The sequence below is a fragment of the Bombus terrestris genome, chromosome 3, assembly GCF_910591885.1.
Source record: "Bombus terrestris chromosome 3, iyBomTerr1.2, whole genome shotgun sequence".
NCBI lineage: Eukaryota > Metazoa > Arthropoda > Insecta > Hymenoptera > Apidae > Bombus > Bombus terrestris.
The window spans coordinates 1,935,849-1,959,229 of NC_063271.1; the positions used below are offsets into that span (position 1 = coordinate 1,935,849).

The 23,381-nt window shown below is 49.8% G+C and overlaps 1 protein-coding gene across 6 annotated transcripts in view; it reads right to left on the bottom strand.

Moving 5' to 3' along the window:
• LOC100651988 (ecdysone-induced protein 74EF) overlaps nucleotides 1-23,381 on the bottom strand; it is a 142,791-nt gene that overhangs the window by 10,105 nt on the left and 109,305 nt on the right. For 4 of the 6 annotated variants that reach the window (XM_012320730.3, XM_012320729.2, XM_048404714.1 and 1 more), the window contains 3 exons: nucleotides 18,943-19,200; nucleotides 16,637-16,804; nucleotides 15,720-15,959 (listed from right to left, as the gene is read on the bottom strand). In XM_012320730.3, the coding sequence (XP_012176120.2) occupies nucleotides 15,720-15,959; nucleotides 16,637-16,804; nucleotides 18,943-19,200 (666 nt within the window). The remainder of the gene's footprint in view (nucleotides 1-15,719; nucleotides 15,960-16,636; nucleotides 16,805-18,942; nucleotides 19,201-23,381) is intronic. The other 2 variants (XM_012320731.2, XM_012320734.2) reach the window with 2 other exon arrangements.

Here is a 23,381-nt window from a genome sequence, read left to right on the forward strand (position 1 = left end):
ATACGTCGTTACGCGATGCTGCTCGCTCGAGATTTCTGGAAACTAAAAGACCAGCGGTTTAGCGATGCATATAGGCTGCATTATAAATGCACAGGGCGTGCAGACGCGCGTTTGCATCTCCAGACTGGTCTAGCGCGCGTACTTAGCTACTTGGTAGTCATTAACTCTGTCGTCGGCAGACGTCGTTCGACAGAACATCGGGGGAATAAAAAAGCAGTGCATCGTTTCATCGTTAGACCTTGAATAAACACCATGAGTCGTTCATCTCCTTTACGAACTTCTCTCTTTTCGTATTCCAAGTTTCTAACTTCTTGGAAACCAAGATTGTTCATCCAAAACTATACTAATAAAATTAAGCGAATGCGTGGTACTATCAAGGAAAGGAAATTAAGATGAAACGAAGATGAAACGAGAGTGAAATAGAGGAGAACTCGTAGTCGAAGAATTACGTCGCGTTAATTCCGGAACAACAGTGCCGGGTTTTAGATGGTCATCCCGATACTTTCGGTGCATCCAATCAAGAAACACATGGATTCGCGAGCGAAAGAGGCGTCTATATTCCCGGACCAATCCAACGCGTGTACTGCCTACGTCGCACGCATTCTTTTCGTTCGCCAGCGGACAGAGGTCAAGACGACGACGGCCGAATGGGAAGAATGCGTGACTCCTCTTCCGTCGTCGCGGACACGACGTGTGCGAGGTCAGTGACCATCGGCGCGCACTCTCGGTGGGCGCAACTTCTTGTAAGCGGACGAGGAAAGAGAGAGAGAGAGAGAGAGAGAGAGAGAGAGAGAACGCGCGCCTCCTCGAAGAGAACCAACGGGAACGGCAGACACACGACCAACAGGGACAAGTCAGAGGGAGAACGAGACAGGCAGAAAGAGAAAGGGAAAGAGAAGTTTCGCGGTGCAAAATACCCACGAGGATATTTAATAGTCGGCTGATACCGAATTTAGAGGCGGGACGAAGGTAATACCGCTGTCTTCTAGACCGACAAAAGTGTCGGTTCGTATAAATTCCGACTGGAGACAGAGAGCAGAGCGTTAGCAGCAGCAGCGACCAAGGAAACTGGAACTTCGACCCTTTGATTTCGTGCCTCTTAATTGAGATCCGAGCGTAACGAGCCATCGCGACCCGTTCCTCCGGCTTGATTTATTTTCGGCTCTGTACACATATATTTTCGCGTAGCTATGGCGTTGGTTCCTCGAGTCTTTCCTCGACGTCGACGGCACCGAGCTTGAAAGAAGGGATCTCGAGTAGTTTATTCCGGGGAGAAATCGTTGAAAGAATCGGGATTCGGAGCAAAATTCTCGTACGTATTACGCAAGGAATTATCTGATAACGAGGTCGACGTCGTTGACGCGTTCGTACCAGCGTACTAGCAGAATCGACGAGGCAGACATAGTGGTGCACCGTTGAAAATCAGACGGTGTTATCGCGCGACGGATAACCCAGGATAAAATTGCCAAAATTGTGCTTTTCCCCTTCCCCTGCTATCGTTAAACGAGATTTGATAAAACGATCGCGCGAGATGATTTGGTTCAGTGGCATTGACATGGATCATATGGAAGGAGTGACTTATCAATCGGTATAATAATTACAATAATAAGATAACGATTGCAATGGGAATGTAAATAAGTTGCTGCTTCGTGCGACGTTCCGATCCGACCGTTTATTCGCGAGTTTTGCGATATTACATAATGCGACGCAAGGAAGAAAAAAAAAGAGAAAGAAAGAGGAAGAAAAAAGCAGGAATTTAAAATCGGAGAAATCGAAACGGACGGAAAGGTGCGCATCCAGCGAAAGTCTAGCGGAGTTTTCACATGGTTTTCGATGAATTCGTCGATATTGGGAAATGCCGCGGCGTTCGTCGAGTGTTCCGAAAATGTGGTTGGTAGCGTACTTAGGATGAGCGGAGAAAGCTAGTCGGCATTGATAAAGGCGACAACGGGATCCGGGGTCCGCGTTCGATGCCACGAAATGACGTATATCGGCCAGTTGGTGGCAAGGCCGGACTCGCGGAGATTTCCGTTGTAATAATAAAGCGGATGGGCGTTGCAGTGTGTACCGACGAGGAGGAGATCTTGCTCCGGGGGAAAGCAGGCGTAACGAAGCACAACTAAAGAGAAAGAGATAGAAAAAGTAACCGTTCGAATCTCCGAGGAAGGAAAGAAAGAAGAAAAGAGGCGGAGAAACGAAACGAAGGGAAAGGAAAGGAAAGGAAAGGAAAGGAAAGGAAAGGAAAGGAAAGGAAAGGAAAGGAAAGGAAAGGAAAGGAAAAAATGTAGTGAATAAAAGAAAAGCGAGAGAAATAATATAGAGGACGGAAGATCGCGTGACACGAAAAGTTTCGTGCGCGCGGAACTACCACGTTCGTAAGTACTTGATGCCCGTTCACTTTCTCCGATAGTACTAGAGACAGCCCACCTCCTCTCCCCTTCCCGCATCTTCCTGTTCCTCCCCACCAGACCATATATATCCGCGGGTCTAGGCTAGCTCAGTAGGTCTAGGTCTAGGCTGGCTGCAACGTCGCGTGTGCGTGCAGTATGCACCGACGATGCAGCTGCGTGCATTCGCGCCACCGAGTGCCACGAATGAACGCGACACAACCGGAGAGAGAAGAGACAACACCATCGTCGTATATTCGTCGTGCTCGCTTGCTCTCGGTTGTTCGTGCTCGCGCTCGTCCCTTGCAGCACGGTGCGCATTATATTTAGACGCGAACGTGTGTGCGTGAATTCGCGTCCGAGAGACCCGCCTCGGTTAGACCGGCGTCCATCGTCGTCTCTTTTTCGCTCTCTCCGCCTCTCTTCTTCTCGCTTTCGCTTTCTCGCTGTTCTCTGTTACGCGCGTCTCTTTCTAGTTGCGAGTTTCGTTCCCCTTTCTCTATATGATGCTTTTCTTCTCTGTTCGTCCGTCGGTCACGCTTTGTTTCTCCGTTGACTGGAACGACGACGAGACAACGGGAAGGAGAGCCGGTCCCCATGGAGCGGAGTGGAGCTGAGCGGAGCGCCGGAAATGAATCATTTGAAATTGTCAATTTTCGAGCGTGGTTCATGCGCGGTACGCGTGAGGAGCGTACACGTGCCTACGCATCGTCGTATGCTGCATGTTGGCCCTTCGCATTGAAACCGAGAAGGGAAGAAAAAGAGTGGCAAACGGGTGAAGAGCGGAGAGGAGGCGTTAACGATCGGAACGCGGCGAGATCACAGAGAGATGCGTATTACCGAGGAAGTGCTTTAACACCCGCAGAAAAGATCGTCAAAGGATTGCGTCACACGGTATACGGATGCTGGCCTACCGGTATGAGAACCGACTTTTTCATCGCTCGCAATTCGTGCCGCGTTGCGTAACCCCTTCTTCTCTTTTCCTGCGGCTAATCTCCCTTGCCGCTGCTCTCCACCGTGCTCTTCACGATAACGGTGTTGCCTCTCGCGCGCGTCCGTCAAACCAGCTCGATAAAGAGGCGATGAGCCTGAAATCTGCTGATCGAAGCGAAAGAAAAATTCGCGCGTATGCCGTTTCTCTTTTCGATCACACGTGTCCACGTGTATACCGTCGTACCATGACTTTTCGCTCGGTCGTGAAATTGCTATTACGAATCACCGTTCGAGTTTATTACGAAAATATTGTGACGAATATCGTTGTGTAAATATAACGGTGACGCGTTACGTAAAAGTCAATCGACCTTTTCCTGCTGGGTATGCACGGGACTCGCGACGTATATGGGACGAACAGGGCTCGTTTCAGAGAACAGTGTCGAAGGCCTGCGCCCGAGATAACGAGAATCGAAGGAGGAAAACAAGAGAGACGGCTGTACCGCCCATGGTCGGATGCACGCGAGGCGAGATCGACGAACAAGGAAAGGGAAGAAAGGAAAAGGGACGAGGAGAAAGGCCACGCGGAAGAAAGCGCGTCGTACGAGAACGAAAGTGAACGTACACACTCACGGGGATTTTATATTGCGCGTATGCAAATATGTACCTTGCAAGTTCGCGATTCACCGAGCAGACTTTTAACTGGAAGGTGGGAGTGGGAGCGAGACCGGGACCGAGAACAGTTCCGTGTACGAGCGAGGAACGAGGAAGAGGACGGACGAGGAGGACGAGACGCGCGGGAAGACGACGTAGAAGCAAATAGAAATGTTGCCGATTCGAGGCGGATCGCGGAAACGAGGAGGAAACGTTTAGAGGAAAACCTAGAGATAGGTAACAACGATATTACCACGAGGTTACACGATGTTTTTTTTTTTTTCATGAAACGTGACACGAAAAACAGTCGGAGGAACGTGGAAGGAGATTGCCCGGAGATTTTTGCATCGCGCTACGTGGGATCGAAAGAGCGAGTGCGAAAGGAGGAAGGACATTGTCGCACGTAAAAGATCGTACGCCATGAGGAGAACGTACGATCGAATAACTCGAAACACCGAGAAAGAAAGGGAGAAAGAAAGAAGCAGTTATAGGGGACCGAGAAGAGCGGAAAGAAGGACGGAGGAACGTAGTGACGTCGCTCGTGACGAGTGCAACGAGGAGCACGCCAACCGCGATGCATTCGTGGAAGAACGGAGTGCGAGCGGGACGGAGCGATCACACGAACGCGCGGGGAGACGGAAGAGAGGTCGACAACGAGAAGAGGGGTGTAGCGACGTCGAGAAAGGACGCGGTGGTAGAGCGTGAGCGCGGAGAGCGTCGGAGAGGGTCAATGGAGGGAAAGAAAGAGAGGTGCAGAAAGGCAGAGGGAGGTCGTGCGAGTAGAGAAAAAGAGAGGGAGAGAGAAAGGAAAGACAGACGGGGTGAATTGCCGGCGACAAGGTCACCGTCTATACCTCGCTAAAACCGCCGATACGTGCCTTCGGCGTTATACTCGCGTGGTACTCTAGCTGCAGTTCTTTTCCCTCTTCCCCCTTGCTCCTCTGTGCCACGATCCCAGCCCATCGTACCCCACCGCGCCCCTTCGCGACGCGTCGTCTCTCTCTTCCATGCTCCCGATCTCCTTTCTTCCTCTTTCCTCGATGCAGCCTCGTGTATACATGTGTATCACCGGCTCGGTGCGTGTGTGCACGCCGCCGCGCACATGTGAGGGCGTGCGTGAGCTAGTATAATAGGAATAAGGAAAGTGATCCTCATGACGGACTATGCCGGGACTCTGTGCGTCGTTCCAAGGAACACGCTGGAAATTCGACCGCGACCAACGAGACGAGAAATTATTTGCACGCGGCGAGATCGACGTCGGTGAAAATGTTTTCGCTGGCAATTAGCGTGACGAGTTAAGAAGTTCGTGGGATCGATGTTGGAGGCAAAGGATCGATATCTTCGACGATGACGAGATCGACCACGTCTCGCCATTCACCCACGAAAATAATCATCTAACGGTACGGAACTGTCGCTATCGAATGTCGATCGATGGCGATAAGAAAATCGGACAATCGGAAAACCAATGGGGATCGATCATCGTATCGTCGTGGTATTATCGAATCGGAGGAACGAGAAGCGAGACGTCCCGCCGTTGCACAGAATCTACGTAAATCGTGGTCGAAAAAGGTGGAAAATATGCGCGAGACAGGGAGAACTGGGCGAAAGGTTAAGACGAGCAAATCGGACGTGGCGCGATAGTAGTCTTCGAACCGGTAGTAGAAGAAAACGGGGAGGGTACACGAGGCCTTGAAGAGGCATCGTTTATTCCCCGCTCGCAAAGCTCCCCCTGCCTCGCTTGTTTCATCCTTTGCTCCGATTAATTTTATCGTGACAACATCATCGGCGCATCGCAAATATTTTTCCCGCGGATTTGCCGGTCGAGAGGGTTCGCGGGGAACAATTCCCTTCGGTTAATCGATTCGGCTCACCGTCTCGTCGATAAGCCGGATCAACCAGCGATGACTTTTACACGCGGGACGGCCGCAGGACAGGGAAAAAAGAGCGAGAGAAGACGGAGAGAAAGAAAGAGAAGTCTGTCCGGTTGAGAACCGTCTGGTGCAACAGCGCTATGCATTTTTGCCGGCGGCGGCGGCGGCGGCGGCGGCGGCGCTCAACACACATTCAACAACCTCGACTGAGTGTGCAATAGTGTGCATGCTTCTATTACGTGTATGCGTGCATGGATACGTGTGCGTGAACGCGCGCAACACACCGCACCTACACGGTCGCGGACACCGACAAGTGCACACACAGAGGAACTCGCTCTGATAATACGTACACTGCAAATATACAATACTACAATACATACGTCGGTAGGGGCAGAGACCCAGGAAGGACGCTTACTGCGAGGCTTGGCTGGCTGGCCGGCTGCCTGTTCGCCCGGCTGCCAGCCTCTGCCTCTGCCTCTGCCTCTGCCTCTGCCTCTGCCTCTGCCTCTGCCTATCTGTAAAACCCGTGTCTCGTTTCCTTCTCCTTCTTTCTCCTCTCTTTCTTTTTCTTCGTCCCTATATCCTTTCCCCCTTCATCCCTTTGCTCCTTCCTCTGTTTCCCCCTTTCTACCCCGTGTACTTTTTTCTTCTCTGCCGATTCTTCGTCTTCTTCCTTGCCTACCAGCAGGGGGGCAGCGGGCCGAAAATCGACGCGCAAAATATCGCGCCACTTCCGGACGCGGCCATTTACAAATTCACCGGGACGACGGCATGCGATCGCTCTCGCTCTCTCTCTTTCTTTCTCGTTCTCTTCCACGTTCGTTCGCCAACTCGCTCGCTCATACGTGCCTTTTTTCGTATTCAGAGGCGGGAACCACCGAACGTTTACCGGGTGACACGCTGAGTTTTTGGACACGTATCCCGGTAACCGCGAGACAGCCTTTCGATTCTCCTCGTCACGCAGTCGGGAATTCGTTTTCCGGTTTCGTCTGGCGTGACGTTGTGTTCGCGCAGGTTGAATGGTGCGCGTCGTTGAAAGTGAAACGTGAAATGTTATCGCGTCGCGCGCGCGTTAACGTTTCGTTCTTTAATAGCGCGTCCATAGTTTTTTAGATACGTTTCCGAGACCGAAAATTTTCGGTCGAATAATTTACCGCCGTAACCTTCCCCTCGCGGTATCGTAACGAATGCTCGAGTTCAATCATGCTCATAAATATTCAACGCGGCTCGCTGTTTCAACCAACTAGGCGCTTATTGTCGAGCCCGTATCACTTTCGATTACGCTCTACGCGTGATCTAAGTGCTAGTACGAAAACTCGCAAAATAGGAAAATTATGAACGAAAAAGGCGTATAACACGCGAATAACGATAGTCTCCCAGGAGAATGCCTGTTCTCTATGAACGAAAGAAGACGCGAACGTGCGCAGCTCACTCGTGTAATACTGTACGCGGTGTCGATTGCTCCTTTGAAAATCGTGTCGAATTCACGGCGGAACGTTGTTTCCTGCTTTCGCAGCGGTTTTTTAAACTCCGTGGTGTCTTGGCCTACTATAAAATCCGACACCGTTTACGTTTCCGGAGCGCGAAGAAGACATTAATCAGCACCCGATGCGATGGCAGCGTAACCGTCACGTGCGATCGGTGTGAATGCACTTTTTGTTTCGACACATTCCCTTTCTATGTCGTTTTTTTTTCTCCTCTCGATAGTCTCACTCGCAACGAGGAAGAAACTTTTTACAGCAGCCTTGTTTTACGAATCGATTAACATTCGATCATCGCTTGATAATCGTTCTCGCTTTCGTAGACTTCGAACTCTGATATTCGATGGTGGTACGGACGAAAGGAATTTTCGCGATATTCTATTTTAAATACGGACGCAGGCCAGTGTTATCTTTCACGGAAATATCGGGTTTCGTAGCGAGGAGGTGAGCGCATGGAGCGCTATGTCGACGGAAAAGGCGATTCCCCGCTACTAGGCCAGGAAGTAGACCGGCGCACCCCTTCCTAGTCGACCTAGACCTACACCTAGACCTAGCCTAGCCTAGCCTAGCCTAGCCTAGCCTAGCCTAGCCTATCCTAGCCTATCCTAGCCTAGCTTAGCCTAGCTTAGCCTCAGCCGTGGCGCTTGTTTCGCTCCTTTTGTTTTTGCTGGCCGCCTTTGTTGCACCTGCTTGTTCGCTGACTGCCGATGGTGCCGTGCTGCTTTCTCGCCCGTTGGACTTTTCCTCTCTTCGCGGTGAGAAACGAGGTGAGCGGGGCTACTTAAGCAAACGCAACGGCGTACTTTCGCGTTCGAGTTACCGCGAGAAACCGGACAACGAGTTTACGATACGATAATTTCGTGTTAGTTGTATGTCAACTGGCGCCTGCGGAATTTGTTTAGTTACCGTAACGCGGCTGGTCGCGCGTTTCGTCCGGCAAACACAAACTGAGTACACGACACAGCCTCGCTTTCTATGTGTTCCATCGGCGAGCACACTTTCGCGTAACGCGTTAACGATGCAACTGATTTCCCCTGACAAGTGCGTCCGATGTATCGCCGCGCGAAAAATCGTTTGTAGAAAAGATGCCTTTGAATAATCGTATCTCGCGAGAGAGGTACGTACATACGTCTATGTCGCGAGGAAAGCCGTGAAATATGTTCTGCGTACAGATCGCACCTGCGAGGTGCGCGATCCAGAACGTACGAAAATAAATCGTAACGCGGCACGGTCGTCCTCCGGCGAATAATCGCGATCGGGGAGTAGCCTCGAAGCGAGGAGGATCGACCTGTGCGAGGAAACCAAGTACCGTACGAACGACAGCGTACGTATATAACCATACGCCCCGCCTAGTCGACCTAGACCTAGACCCAGTCTATGCTCAGAATCCACTCTGCATCGTGTTTCGTTCCTTTATTTTTACTCGCTGCTATTCGCTGCTACGCGAGGCGTTACGTAACAACACGCACGACCCTTTCAGCACGGCCATCGCCTGAGAAACCGTATTTTCTCCTCCGCAATTTTTTTCCCCACTACACACATACATTCGCATATCCTTTATACCTCATCTTCGTTTCTTCTTTTAATCCAAGACGTGTTGCGCGATAATTTATAGCAAACCGAAATATCGCAGACTGATGTTCAAGATTTCGTTACACGGCTTCCGAAAGAGAAAAAGGAAAGAAAAATAGATCGGTCGCGACTATCGTATCTAACCAGGTTTCGATCTCGAGGATGTCGCAATCATACTGAAAACTATCTCGATCGTTTAGACCGGTTTCTAACGGCTGATAACGAGCACCTGTGTAAGTGGCTTCGCTTACGTCGTAGTTAACCGTGCGAAACGTTCGCATCTTAATCTCGTAGCAACGACCGGCATTTTTTCAAGACAGGTTCAAATTGCTTTCCGTCGTACGTTGACAATACACGCTTATCCGGCTTACATCGAGGGAAACACCTGTCGAATTCTGTCTTCCGACTAACCCTTCCGATCGATCGAGTAGATTCCTTGAATTATTAAGAAGTAGATAAAGCAGGCGTTTTATTACAGCGAGAAAGCTCGCGGAATAGTAAAATTCGTGGAGTTCGCGTGACGAATCGAGGACCTGGCTAGACCGTGAATTTTGTTCGGTATCGGTGTTTTTCCGTGGTCGGGCGACTCACAGTCGCTCGTTATTCGACATCGATCGGCGGAGCAGCTCGCCGTGCGTTCTATTTTTTCTTTGATTTCCCCGATACCACCTTAAACCACCTCCGCCGTCGTCGATTCGTCGGTCTCTTTCCCTCTTTTTCCCACCTTTCGTTTTTCCTTGCCGCTGCCGCGTTCGGAATTACGTCGGCGGGGCTCGCGTCTGGCAATCTTTTAAAAATATCCGGACGAGTACTTGATCTAGGGCAACCAGGACATCCTCGATCCGCGCGAGGTTGCTCGGCCGAGACTCGGATACGCGCGCGCGTTTCCCTGCATTTTTTTCGGCCGACGCAGTTGCCAAAAGTTGGGATCGCGGCGCGTTGAAAAATTCGGCGCCGAATCACATGACAGGTTCCGGGAAACCGTGTTACACGTCCTGCTCGAACAGAAATAAGCTTGAAATCACGCGTAGCTGTTTTCGAAATCGTTCGTCGAACGACGGATCAAAGGAACTCGCAACAACCAAGGAAGACGAAATTCGCTTTTCTCTCGATACGACGACGATCGGGTTAGAATGCTAATCGATTTCTGGCCCATTTCGTTCACCGTGTTAATTAATATTTACGAATTCTAATGAAAGATCAGACGTCGCTCTGACACGCGGTTAAAGCAAAGTCGCGACTCCGCTGTGACGGTGTACAACTTGGCACCTTTGTACTTCTAATAATGTAATTCGCACTAGCTTGTGATTCTGCCGTTGGAAATATAACACCGTCACATTCGTAGAACGTTACTGGTAGATATACGAAATCGTAAGGCCGTCGTACGATATCGTAAACGATCGTTCGCCGCTTCTTTCAATCGGTCGAATCGCGAGTTACGTTTTCATGACACGGGACGCGCGGTAAAAATATTTTTGCCGCGATGCAGTCGTGATTCGCGCCCAAACAGCCGTTAAAATCTACCGCGATCTTCGCGTTTTTTTCTTTTTTTATCAAACGACGTTTTAATCGAATCACGACTAAAAGTACGGAAAAAGCTGGAACGAGGAATCAATTCTCCCGTCGTGTGATCGATAGCAGCGACAGGATAACCCGAGTTGAATAAATTATAAACGCGAGGAGCGACGCGTTTGGCCGATTTTCGAAGGCAGATGGAACGTTGGCACAAACGGGCTGCAGCCGGCTCGCAACCAGCGAGAAGGGTTAATCGGGATTTGATCGGCTCGCGGAGCCTTGTAACGCTTTACGACGATTCGTCCTCAACGTTAAAATGTGTGCCACGTTGTGTGCCAGCGCGCGACGCGCGAAACTTTCGTTCCCGACGTGCCTGAAGGGTCTTTCACACGTTCGGCGAGCCTCTGACTGCTCGAATCGTAGTTCGATGATGATCCATTCGAAAATAACCGGCCGATGCCTATTCTTCGCCGCGTTTCTATTCCGGTCGGACGGTGGCGCCTACTACGATCCTCTCGTCGCTCGTTCTTGTCAGTTTGTCTATGGTTAGCGCGTTAGAATGCCGTTTATTTCGTTAGTTTCATCCATTTCGCGAGAACAAATTTTCGCGGTAAGAAGAAATTCGGAACAAGCGAGACGACGGGTTTGTTTCTTTTGACAGGCGGAAAGGCTGGTTAGCGTGGCTTACGGCGGCTTAGAGTTCCCAGGCTATTTCCGATGCTTATCTGGTACGTCGTTCTAGATAGAAGCGACCGATGGCGAATCTGGTTTGGCAAAATCGCGGAAAAACTTCGGGCCATTTGGCAACGCGCGAAAGTTCGCGCACGCACCGGCCCGGATCTGAATTTTAGAATGTCGCCTGTTCGAAGAACGGATCGGGCGACACGAGTGAAAGAGCGACGCGGTCGACCGCGATCTCTGCTCCTTCTTTTTCAAATATCGAAGCTTGGAGCCGTGTTTCTTCGCTACCGCTCTCTGTACTCTATCGAAAGCAACGAAGATCGTCTTCGCAAACGCTAGAAGGTGTCTAAGACACCTACGAAATTTAAGAGCAGGCACTCCGTCGTCGCCTACAAATTACCATACCGTAAAATATTCAATTCGTACGATGAAATCTTTCTTTCCTCCGAGATACTCGTTTTCGATATTATCTGCGTGTTGCTTCAGTCGGAACTTGTACTCGGCTGAAAGATACGGTCGTAAGATAACCAGAAACGATAGGAAGCTCGGACCTGACGTGCCTACGTAAATCAAATTCTGTTTCCACCTACGAATTACCATAGTACGATCGGTAAACGCGCGGAGAAGCCGATCCGGCCGTATCCGTAGCGTAACGCAATATGTCTGCCGTAAATCGATCGGACCTAGCAGTAACGGAGAGCCGCGTCGCGGTCCTGCGATCGAAGGGCCCTTTAAGAGCAGGTCGAATTTTCCCTCGGCTTTCGTTCGCGTCCACCGTGGTCGGCCACCGCAATGGGAACACGGTCGTCGCTGGTGGGGCGCCCCGCAAAGTTACCAAATCGCTATGGCGTAACATTTTGCTTATTCACGTTCGATTATACAATCCGGCACACTTTTACTCGGCAAGTCGGCCTCTGCCTCTCGAGAGGGCCTACCTGCCACACGGTGTGTCACTGTGCGCAGATTTTTTTTTATCCGTGCGATCGCCTCTTTCCTTTTTTTCTTTTTTTTTCTTTTTTTTTTGCGAAACATCAACAGATGTTCCTCTGCGATTAAACAATTATGGGTTTCCAGCGAACGTACCGATGGACGATATTTTATTTGCAGCGCAGATTTTCCCTGCGATCGCACGAATCGGCCCGCTTTCAGCTGCCTGTCCCAATTAAGCGATCACCTTTAGAACGCGCAACGAGACAACCGGTCATTTCGAATTCCATGCTTTTAACGCTCACGCTACGATTCTGTGATACGCAGTGCTTTGAAAATATATATTAAATTTCGTCGGCGTTTAGTGCCACTTTGACGCGAAAAGATGGATACTATGAAAATGAAACGTAGAATCTGACGAAAAAAAAAAAAACGTTTTCTTGGAACGTCGAAGTACGTTTTTGTACCAAACAGATATAGCCGGCGCGTGTATTTTAAAGGCCAAAAACACCTGCGTACGTATACCGTAATTGCGAAAACAAAAGATCCGAAATTTGCCATTCTATTTTGATCTTGCATCGGAAAAAACATCTCCTCCGATCGTTCGACGAACGTCATCGTTCAGCCTGATCAAGCTGTGCTATAAGCTGTTACAACCTAGGAGCGCATAGAAGAGTTTGCAATCGGGCGTCAGTTAGAACGAAAGAAACGGGGTTAAACTGGTTGCCACGCTTCGGCAACACTTTCAATCAGGGAAAGTCCGGCGCGGACGTTCCTAGCGTAGTCATTTAAACAACGTCGAACAGGAACTGCACTTATAATATAACGTTGTAATCGATCGAAGAATCGGCTGTACATAATGTACAAAAATCAATGCAGTTTCCCATACGATGGTCTGTATAATTGATAATGACGGCGTATAATCGGTAATTGAATCGGTTGGAAGCGAAGTTTCAGCCGGTGAAGCGGTACGACGAGCTTTCCATTCGGTGGCTCGTTTCGAGCGAGACTCGCGCGGTGCAACCTTGGCGGCGATCCAATTCGAGCACGGCTGTTTGAAATCACGACAGGGCCAGGTGTGTGTCCCGGCGAAATCAGCTGTCGTTTCGTCGAACGCGATCGGGAAGGTGAAAAAGAGGGGCGCGATTGCGCGACTCGCGTGCGATTGCCGCTCTTGGCAGATTCTGGACCCGGTTGCTCTCTGTAATCGCTTCGCCGCGCTCGTTTCGCGCCACGATCGCCTGGAAATTCGAAAACCTGCAGAGGAACCGCAACCAACGTCGCAATCGTGCAACGATCGAGCGATTCGAAATACGCTTCGTTCGATAAAAGTAAATGCGAATACCGGCAAAGAGAATCGCGTGCTTTCGATGCAATCGCGAACGCAAAATATCTGACACCATTTGGACTGGCGTTGTACCTGCAGCGTTGAATTGATCGGTTCTATCAAGGTTGATCGTTACACTGGTAGACGTCGTTATCAAATCGCGAACGTTTATGTGTTTAGAAGAAACATAAACGCACAGAATACCCAAAGACGTGGAAAATACGAGAAGCATTGTAATATTCGTGGCGACGTTCGCTCGAAATTTCTTTAGTTGTATTGAGAAAAACGTAAACCGACAGTGTGTGATAATTATATATATATATATATTCTAATGCTAATACCGAGAAACTTTTATTTCTCATGCGTATCAATTCGAATGGTTGTATTCCGCTGTTACCGCCAATAAGGTAACGATTTTCTCTAGGAGCGTTCGCTCGAAAGGGAAATCGTGGTCGGTTAAATGGGACGTGCTTGAGAAAATCGCGTGAGACGGAGCGAGAGGAAAAAGGAAACGTCGGAAGAGATCGGTCCGCGGATCGAGACGATCCTATCGACGCGCGCGACGGCCAGGAAGCGAATCTGGGCCGTTGAATCAGGGAAAGGCAAGTGGGTCAAGAGAACGAATGGCTCGGCTGATGTCGGCGTTGTTGCGATTTCTGCCGACGTAGATGACGAAGCTCGACACAGGGTACGACGAGCGTCCGTAGTGTGTAACAGACCACGCGAAACTCGCGTACACACCGTATGCACACACCACCTTCCCTCTGCTTTTTTCTCCCCTTCTCCTTCTCCTTCTTCTCTTTTAACTCTAATGGAACCCTCGGTTATGTCGGAGCCGCTGTTGCCGCAGGCAACTCGCTACTCCTTTCACTTTGCATCTACAACCTGCCACGAGGAAGTGTCGCGCTCTTTCTATATCTCTCTTCTTCGTTTTCGTCCAACTAGACGAGCTAGACGCGTTTCCTGCTGCTGGCGTTCACCGACGATGTGGTTACGTGGAAATCGAGCACGAGCTTGGCTTGACCGATATTTCTAGCGCCGGGTGCTTTTAATTGGATCGTTCTCGCAGAGAATTCACGGAGAATCGCGATTCGATCGGCCCGAGCGCACACCCCGCGCACCGAGCTTCGTCGCCTCGATCGAGATTTCGTTCGTCCGCTAGGTAATCCATGTCGCGGTTTCGTTCGAAACCGGCGCTTATACTCGCAACGTGCGGCTTATAGGTCGTAGAAAGAACGATGACAGGCTAGAGCACGGATTAGGTGTATTTATCGGGATTCGTAATGCGGTCGAATCGGCAACAGCCGCTCCGGTTGTTCGACTAAAGTGTTACGAGCTATTTTCACTGAACTGCCGGAAATATCAGCCGGCGGTTTACATCGCAACACTTTGCATAAACGCGCACGTTCATCCAACCAGTTCGTTTCCGTGTCTACGTTCGTGTGTTTCTATTGTTAACGTTGCGCGTCGTACATACCGTAGCCGAAAAACTACTCTCCTAATCGCCATACAGGAATTTGGGAATCTGAGCGACGGATTTCCATCTTTAACGTACGCGAAGAATACTCTTCCGTGCGTTTAAGGCGCTACGATTCGGTCGTTTCGCGTTCTTCGTAACGATTTTGAAAGGAGCTAATCGCGATGTAGAATCGATTCGTTGGAATTATCGCTTCCCGCGGGTTCTTCTCCGGGTGAAATTATCCACCGAGCGTAATTACCTAAGAGGCTGAGACACTTTCTTTCCTTCTCCGTATTAATCGATACCCAGCGAGCCGAAATAAACCCGAGCCGCGTCGACGTTGCGTCACGACTATCGAATCTCTCTCTCTCCCTCGATATCGCCGCGAGATACTGAAATTACTGACTTATTGGTGGTCGGCTTCGATCGAATTCGCCAAGACATCGAGATCGTCTGGTACCGCTGAACCTGCAGCCCGTGGAAACGAGGTCGAGAAACGTCTTATACCTTGCCTTTTGTTTAACTTCTATTTGCACACTTTCGAAAAAAAAAAAAAAAGAAGAAAAGAAAAAAAAGGAAACAACGAGCGTAGAATTTTCCTGCCAAGGAGATTTATCGCAACTTACCAGCTTTCCCGAGTAAAACACCGACCTCGAGCGAACGCGATATTCTCGCAGAAATTCGACCGAAATTAAAAATTTCAATTTCCCTGGAAACGTTGCAATCGCGATATTGGCCACGTTTGCAATTCCGAAATAAAGGGATTCTGCCAATACGATGCAGATAATTTCTACGTATTCTACCGTTTTCTTTCGGAAAGGCAAGATCGTGGACCGTCCTGACGACGAAAACGAAAAGAACAAAAAGACGAAAGAAAAAAAGAGAGAAACGCAGGAAAAAGATAAAGCAACTTACGTGTAGGTGGCTGACGATAATGCAAGTGTTGCAGACTCTGCGTTTGGTGGTGGTGGTGATGGTGGGGCGGTCCCATTGTCGGGCCCATCGTATGGTTCCCGTGTTGATGGTGAGGCGAACTCCCTCTGTGCGGATGGTACTGGGAGGGATGATGCTGATGAGGATGATAGGAGGGCGGCAGGAAGCCCGCCGTCGACGGATAAACGCCAGGACTGTGACAGGCTGACCTGCCGAGCGCTGCTGTCGGACATTCCAGATCAGAGATTTCTAATAAGAAACTATATAGTCGTTTACGTTCGTACAATGACAAATATCTTACCGCTTTTTTCCCACTCAACAACGGCAAGTATCGCCTACATCGATCTATCGTTCTATTTGTTCGAACCTTTTTTAACACGTTCGCCGTAGATGCGATTTTCGTAGCTAGAATCGTTTCATTCGCTAACTATCGTAACGAGTACTGTACTTGCCACGTTTTATAGATTTCCGCGCGTTACCTGCATTCCGTGCATTTCCTATAAATTCGTTGCACACGATGCGGTATTATGCCAACAAATAGTTTCGATATTCGCGATATTCGCTTCTACGTTTGATAGAAATTACTAGGAAACGTCGTTCCACGGTTTGATTCGTAATTCGCTAAACGTAGCAGAAAATCCGTAGTCAACGCGTTAACCGAAATTCGCGTAATTCTCTCAACTTTAATAGCAGCAACTTTTCTAGCGACGAATCACAGATTTCGAAATACCATCGGATAAAATATCCATAGAATCGGGACGATCTATTATCGTCCGCTCGTTGTCTAGGTCGTTCGTCTAGACTAGACCGAGAAAAAAGATCGGTCGAACGATATCGTTCGTTACACGACGAGACTCCGTAGTAGGATAATTGGACGTAGGATATACGTATGCGCTTACCTGACGACAAATGAGAATGATGGGACGCGAGACTTGGCTGAAGGGACGAGTTAGGGTTGAGCCTCGCTTTCAATAAAAGATTCGCGTCCTCGTTACCGCCCGAGGACGTGCTGGATTCGACGTCGCTGACTCCGCTGTCGGCGGGGCTCGCTGGCAGTGATCCGCTTCCTGTTTCCATGCGATGAAACAAAAATAAAACGATACAAACGTTTCGTTTGGTTGTCGCGTCCAGGTGACTGACCTCGAGGAAAAAAGGGAGCCAAGCATAGATACTAAAACGCGCGCACAGCTGGGCTCGTTGATTTTGCAACGTTTTGCACGCTTCCACTCTACGTACGTTTCCAGCGAATAATTACGCGATAACGCGAAACGAGCGCGGACGATTTCGTCCGCCGATCGAGTTCCCGAGTACCGCTGCACGCTGTTTCGGAGGAACCGAGAGCTCGATGATTGTGAAATTTTGTTTGCAAAAATTTCACATCGGCGAAATAAACGTGTACGACACGGCCGGTAAATGGACCGGATTGGTCGGAATCGAAATTCCGATCACGAAACGGGGTCATAGTTTAAGGTAAGGTAAAACGGTTGTGCATCGAGAGTCGGGAACTCGGAGGCGCCATCTGGCCGAATTACCCGCGGTCGCAGGTCTTTACGCTCGGTTACTCCGGTCTTTGTGTTTCGCGAACGAATTAAAGTCTCCGAGGTGGTCCAGAGCAGCGAACGACTCGGAGCATCGGTCGCTTTATCGAGCACCGTGCCAGACCGTCCAACGTGTTTTCGCGTGCGCCGTCAATTAAAGGCATCTTTATGCAACGGCCGAAGGTCATCCGGTCATTGGGTATGCATATCGCTCGTGCTTCCCACGGTCTCCTTCTCTCCCTCTCTCTGCTCTGCTCGCAGCCAGACAGCCAGAAACAGACAGAGAAGGCGAACGATCCGAAACCAGTCGTAAAAGGTCCTCTGTGTCGCGCGAGATGTTGGTCCGTCCGTATCTCTGTAGGTCTGTCCGTATCCTTTTTCACTGTTCGGCGCCACCTCCGTCATCGACGTCGTCGTCGCCGTCGTCGCGTTACGCACAGCGTACGTCATAGTCGTTTTTCACCATTTTTTCGACCGATTATTTCGATAAATCGACCGGACCAAGCGAGATATTCGCGAGTACTACACCCGTGTCTGGCTTACGTAACGAAACTTTGCAAAGCGCCGAATCACGCGCAGGGTTGATAATATAAATATAGTCGAGACGCCGATCGCGCGCTATCCTTTTCTACTCTTTCGCCTTTCAACGCGTTTTTACACGTTCCATTTTATCCTCTTCTAATTCCTTCTTATCGTTTAGAAGATTGAAATTATTCGGTAGACTTCTAGGAAGCTCGCGTGCAAGCAGGCTAAGAAGGTGGGGGATTTTCGGGTGGTCTCGTGTCGCACAGGTGAGCTCCGGCGGTGAAATCTTGGTTCATCGGCGGACGGGAAGTCGAGAAATCGATATTACCGGTCTGCGCGGCGGCTAAACAGGAATTTTCGCCTTTTTATTGCCAGCTCGTCGTCTCTAACGATTAACGTCAGCGGCGAGGGAATTGCACGCTGGTGGAGCGGACGAGCTAGTCGAGAAACGGCCAATGGGAGCGAGCGTAACGCTTTACTCGCGGCGGCGTGCCCATGAAAAGCGTGGCGAGAGAGGAAAGTCAAACGTTTACCGGCTCGGCTCGGCGCGCCGCGGCCAAGCCACGCCGGAAGTGATTTCCTGTCGGCTGTTTACCAGCCAGCCGTCGATATTGCTTTGTAAATATTATTATTGGCCGAGCAGAGCGCCGTTCCAATGGAAAATCGATGCACGTACTCTTGTTTTACGCGACGAAAAGGGAGAAAAAACGAGCAGCGATGGAAAAAATCGCCCGTTTTTCGTCTCGTTACGACCTTGCACGCGATTCGATAAATCTTCGTCGAGCCGCTCGCACCAATTGATTTCACTCGTTCCAGCTTGCAGGAACGCGCAATCCTCTCCATTGCTTTCTCCGCGTTTCTATTGTAGTCGCAACTGCGAGGTTTCGACGAAAGCGTGCAATACGTTGCATACGCGTTACAATTATTTTTCATCGATATAAATTCTTCGCGGGGATCGTTGGAAACTGTTATGGGAATTATATTCGAGTCGTATAGAAGCCACGTCGATCGATCCGTTCGTTTTCTTCGGAATTTCTCGCTTTAAAGTGGCGTAACGGGATCGAAAAATCGATAAAATTTGCTAAAAACGTTCTCGATCGACTTGGCTCTGGAAAGACTCGCGAAGGTAGTTTGAGATTGACCTGGTGTACTGGTGGTGGCGATCGTGGCAGTGGTGTAGGACGGCTGGCCCATCTGAGCGTGGCCAGCCAAGTGACGGCCGTATCCATTTTGCACCCCTAGACCGTGCTGCTGGGGATGCTGCGAGAGAATACCGTGCAACAGACGAGTCCCCGTTGTGGTCGTCGTCGTACCGGTCGATCCTGGTTCCGCTTTAACGCTCGCCAGACTCAGTTGTTCCTTCTCGTTCGCATCGTGTGGCTGGACCTCCCTGGTGTCCACTGCAATCACAGAATCAACGTCGACAAAATGTCAGCTTTTGTTCCATCGCTATCGAGCAGCAGGCTTTTCGCGTTTTACCTTCCCTATAAAAGCTAAGGGTTCTCTGACGAAAATGTACGATTCTTTATCGCAGCAATTACAAGCCGATACTTGCCGAACAACGAAATTCTCTATTACGCGTCTCTCGATTATCTTAATTTCGTCGAAGCTCGTGTCAAAGCGTACGCTCGTTATACGCGTTTCTATCGCGATCGATTACGATTCCGGTGAAAACAGATTATACCATTAGACGCTGGGAGCAGTTGGATCGCTTCCTAACGGTAGCCCCGAGAGAAGGCTAAGGAAGCACGAAGGAAAAAAAAAAAGAGAGGCATGGGAGGTGTTCTCGAGGGGTATAGCGCGGCGCTGCGGAGAGGAAGTGAAAGCCGGTGTGTCTCTCCTTGACCCACTGCAACGTTTCTACCTTCCTTTCAGGCAGTGCCAACCTCGCGGCTTCATTAAGCAATTTCTCATGGCAGCAGCCGAGGAAAAATCGCCGTGGAAAATCGACTCGAGCCGGCACGCTCGATGACTGCCGCGAATCGACCGCGCTAGTTCGCGCTTTCTTCGCCTCGCCACACTCTCGATCTTCCTCCTCTTTTTTTCGCTTCGGTTCTGTTCGCTTTCCGACGACCACTTCGCACCATTATCGGTCTCCTCTCGTAAAACCAGAGGGATTACCACGCGAGCCAGAAAGAAGTGTGTCGACCGCTTTTTATCGCGTTTACCTTTCGGCGCCCACACGGTTAAACGTGCGGCGATCGGTTGCGTAATTCACGATATTTGCGCCCCAGACGGGTCTGCGTGTCTGATGAAAATTCAGTGACGAAATTCGAACGAAAACAGGATCGTGTTGTATTATTATATCTTGCTCGTCGCCCATTCCTCGCAGATATCCTACTCTTTGCACGCTTTCGGCTGTTTTAAACGACCACGTGTTTTTATTGAAATTAGTCGTATTCTAATAACAACTATATACTTATAATGCGCTTATATTATTTTAGAAAACTTTTCGAACACGTATATAGATGGTAATGAACATTTTGTATAAACTCTATTTTAATTGATACGTACACCTTGCTACTACGTTTGATAGAAATTCATTTTCTGGAACCGTACGTTCCAGAATTTTCCATCAAAGATACGAATAAACTTTCGTATCGAGTTTTGTTTTTTCCGAGAAGCACCTTCGGGTCTCTGCGGCGCGTTGATAGAGCTGTTCTACCGGTGTTGCAATTTTCCCTGTGAAATTAAATAGTAAAATCGAATCCCCGCGAAATGTAGCGCGCGAGAAAGTCGGGAGAACCGGAAGCAAGGTTGAAATTCTAGCGGACGTAACCGCGTTTCTCGAGGAAGTCGATCATCGAGAGGCAATCGACGATAAATGGACCTCGGGATCTCTCGACGTCACGGACGGATCCGTGAATTGAATCGGTAATTACGAGCGCGTAGATCGAGCCAACGGGTGTGTTTAGCTGTTGGCAAGGTAGTCGAGCAAACGATCGGTTTCTTCTTCTCGCCCGGGAACGGACTGCTGTTTCACGTCTGGTTGTTTATCGAGTAACAAGAGCAAAAGAGAGAGGAGGCGAGCACAAAGGGAAAAACGGAAGGCGAAAAACTCGAAGGATAAGGGAGGGAATAACGAGAGGAGTCACGGACGTGCGGTAAAACGAGCCTATGTGCCTAGTCGTCATTTTCTGGAACGCGACGATGCGCCGATATTTGGAATATTCGTTTGTACGCGATATCCGCGGTGCATTCTTAGTGTTCGATATGCGTCGGTTTCGTATTAGATCGTAAGCTACCGCGAAATTGGATGGACGAGCTTTTACCGACCTGCAAACCGGAGAAAGCTCGCCACACCGTTTACTTTTACTGGTTCTACCTGATCGGACGCGAGACGAGCATCGACCGTCCGTTTCTAACGAGTTGGTTACACGGAAGAGGGATCGATCTTTGGACGAAAGATGGAAAATTCGTATGTCGAGTATCTCGCGGAGAGGAGCAAGATATTCGCGAATAAAATTTTCTCGACGCGAACGAACGCGAGCCAGGGAAGATCGTATCGTTCGGGTCGGAGTTTAAGAATCCCGTTGACCTCTGTTAACCCCGAAAACACACCCTCGACGAAATCTCTACTTACGAGGGTGCATTTCAGATGCACCTATCCCCGTGACTGGCTACGCAGCGAGAACTCGTACGCGCGACCGTTAAATTATTCCTGTCCGCTCGACGTTTTCAATTCGAAACGAAGTTGTAAATAAACGGCTTGTTACCGTGGCACGCTCGTTTTCCCTTTGCCTCGTCGTCCACGTTGTCCGTAATAATATCGATTCGACTCGAATACGTCGACAATTTTGTCCTCGAACCTACCATTTTGCGACGACAGTTTCCTCTTCACAGCCACGGAATATATAGCAGTCGGAAGAAACGGACGATGGGTCGTGCAAAATTATTTCTGCTCCTAACTTCTTGCCAACCCTATTGCGACCGAGTTAATTTTTCAGCAGGCAGCCAACGTATCGAACTACCAGGCGAGAGAACAAATTCTCCAACCTTCCACAGACAGGATCCTAACTCTTTGCGAGGTTGTCAGAGATATTTAATCGGTCGACAATTTCGATGTAATTCAACCGCTCTGTCGAGACTCGTACGAGGAGTATCAACCGATGCTTAAGAAGTTTCTCAACCTGCGTTCGATTCCGATCCGAGTAAAAGTTGGTGCGTATAAAACACGTTTAAAATACGACGCGAGATAATCCGAAGGATGGCGAACGGTTGATCGCGTCCGCGCCCAAGCTCCGCTCGAAACGACCGTTTCACGGCGGCGGAGATCTCGAGGATCGTTTTCTGCGATCTTCGAGCGTCTTTACTCGCGTACGGTCGTTCGTATCGGCTCGTTAGCGACGAGTCGAGTTCTCCTGGAGGTTCCGGGGGGCTCGACCTTGCTTGACCTTGACTCGCCCTCGCGTCAGCGGAGAAGGGTGGGTGTCTAGCCGCATCGACCGAACACATCCCCGCTTTCGACTCGCGTCGTTTCGAGAACCGGGGAATTTTCACCGATGCTTTCGCCTTCCATCTCGTCTATTTCGCCACCGAAACCCGCTTTCGGCGCATCGACGCGTCGATCTTCTTTCGTCGAGTCGAGCTCGTTATCGCGCAATGCTCGAGTTCTCGGCGTTCCTCGACTATTTTCGATCAGAGGTTGAGGGCTGATTCTTTCGGCCGATAATTTCATTCATTGTATCTAAACTCGTTTGTACGTAGGTTTGTTCGCGCGTGTATACGATGGACGTTTGAAACAGTCGGCGATATCCGTTAAGCAGGTATTCAACGTTAAAGCTATCGACAAGCAATTTACGTGCATTTATATAGATACGAGTAATCATAATTGGAGCCATATATATTTACGACAGAATTCAGCGTTAATCGATTCGACAGGAACATCGGTAATTTCCGTCGTTAATTGCTGAAACAACAAACTCCGATGTTAACACTCGTAATTTTGCTACGTACGACGATTAAGATACGCGGAAGCATTACCTAAGCAAATCATTAACGCGGAACCATTCAGGTTTCGACGAAAGAAACGCTATTCCAATTGTTCGTTTCTTTGGCATTTCGCGCATCGCCAACGAGCGATTTTAGATTCCAAAGGATCAAACGCCGATATAAAGAGACGAACGATTGCGTCCGGAGAGCGGACAAACGCGATGACCGCGGATCATACGCAAACGAGCGGTTGCGCCTCTGTTCCGCTTTCCTCGCTTCCTCGAGGCTCGAAGCGTCGTCGAGAGGATAAGATCGCTTGGCGATCGGTGCGGCTGTCGGGCGATCGCCTCGATCGAGCGCCGAAACGATTCGGCCGCACACGCGCACGCGCAGTACGTAAGGTCAGCGTTTGCCCGGGCCACGCAACTTTCTCGCCGCGTACACGCACGCACGCACGCACGCTCGCACACACCTTCCGGCCGTAGCGTGCATTGCGTAACGGTAACGACTCTCTCTTTCTATGTGACATCACGCGCGCGCCCCACAAATATGCGCGCGACAAAGGTGGCCGCGCGACCGATTTTCATCGATCCACTCCGTTTCGCCCGGAATTCTGACGAAACGGCCGGTTTAATTGGCCACCGTTCGA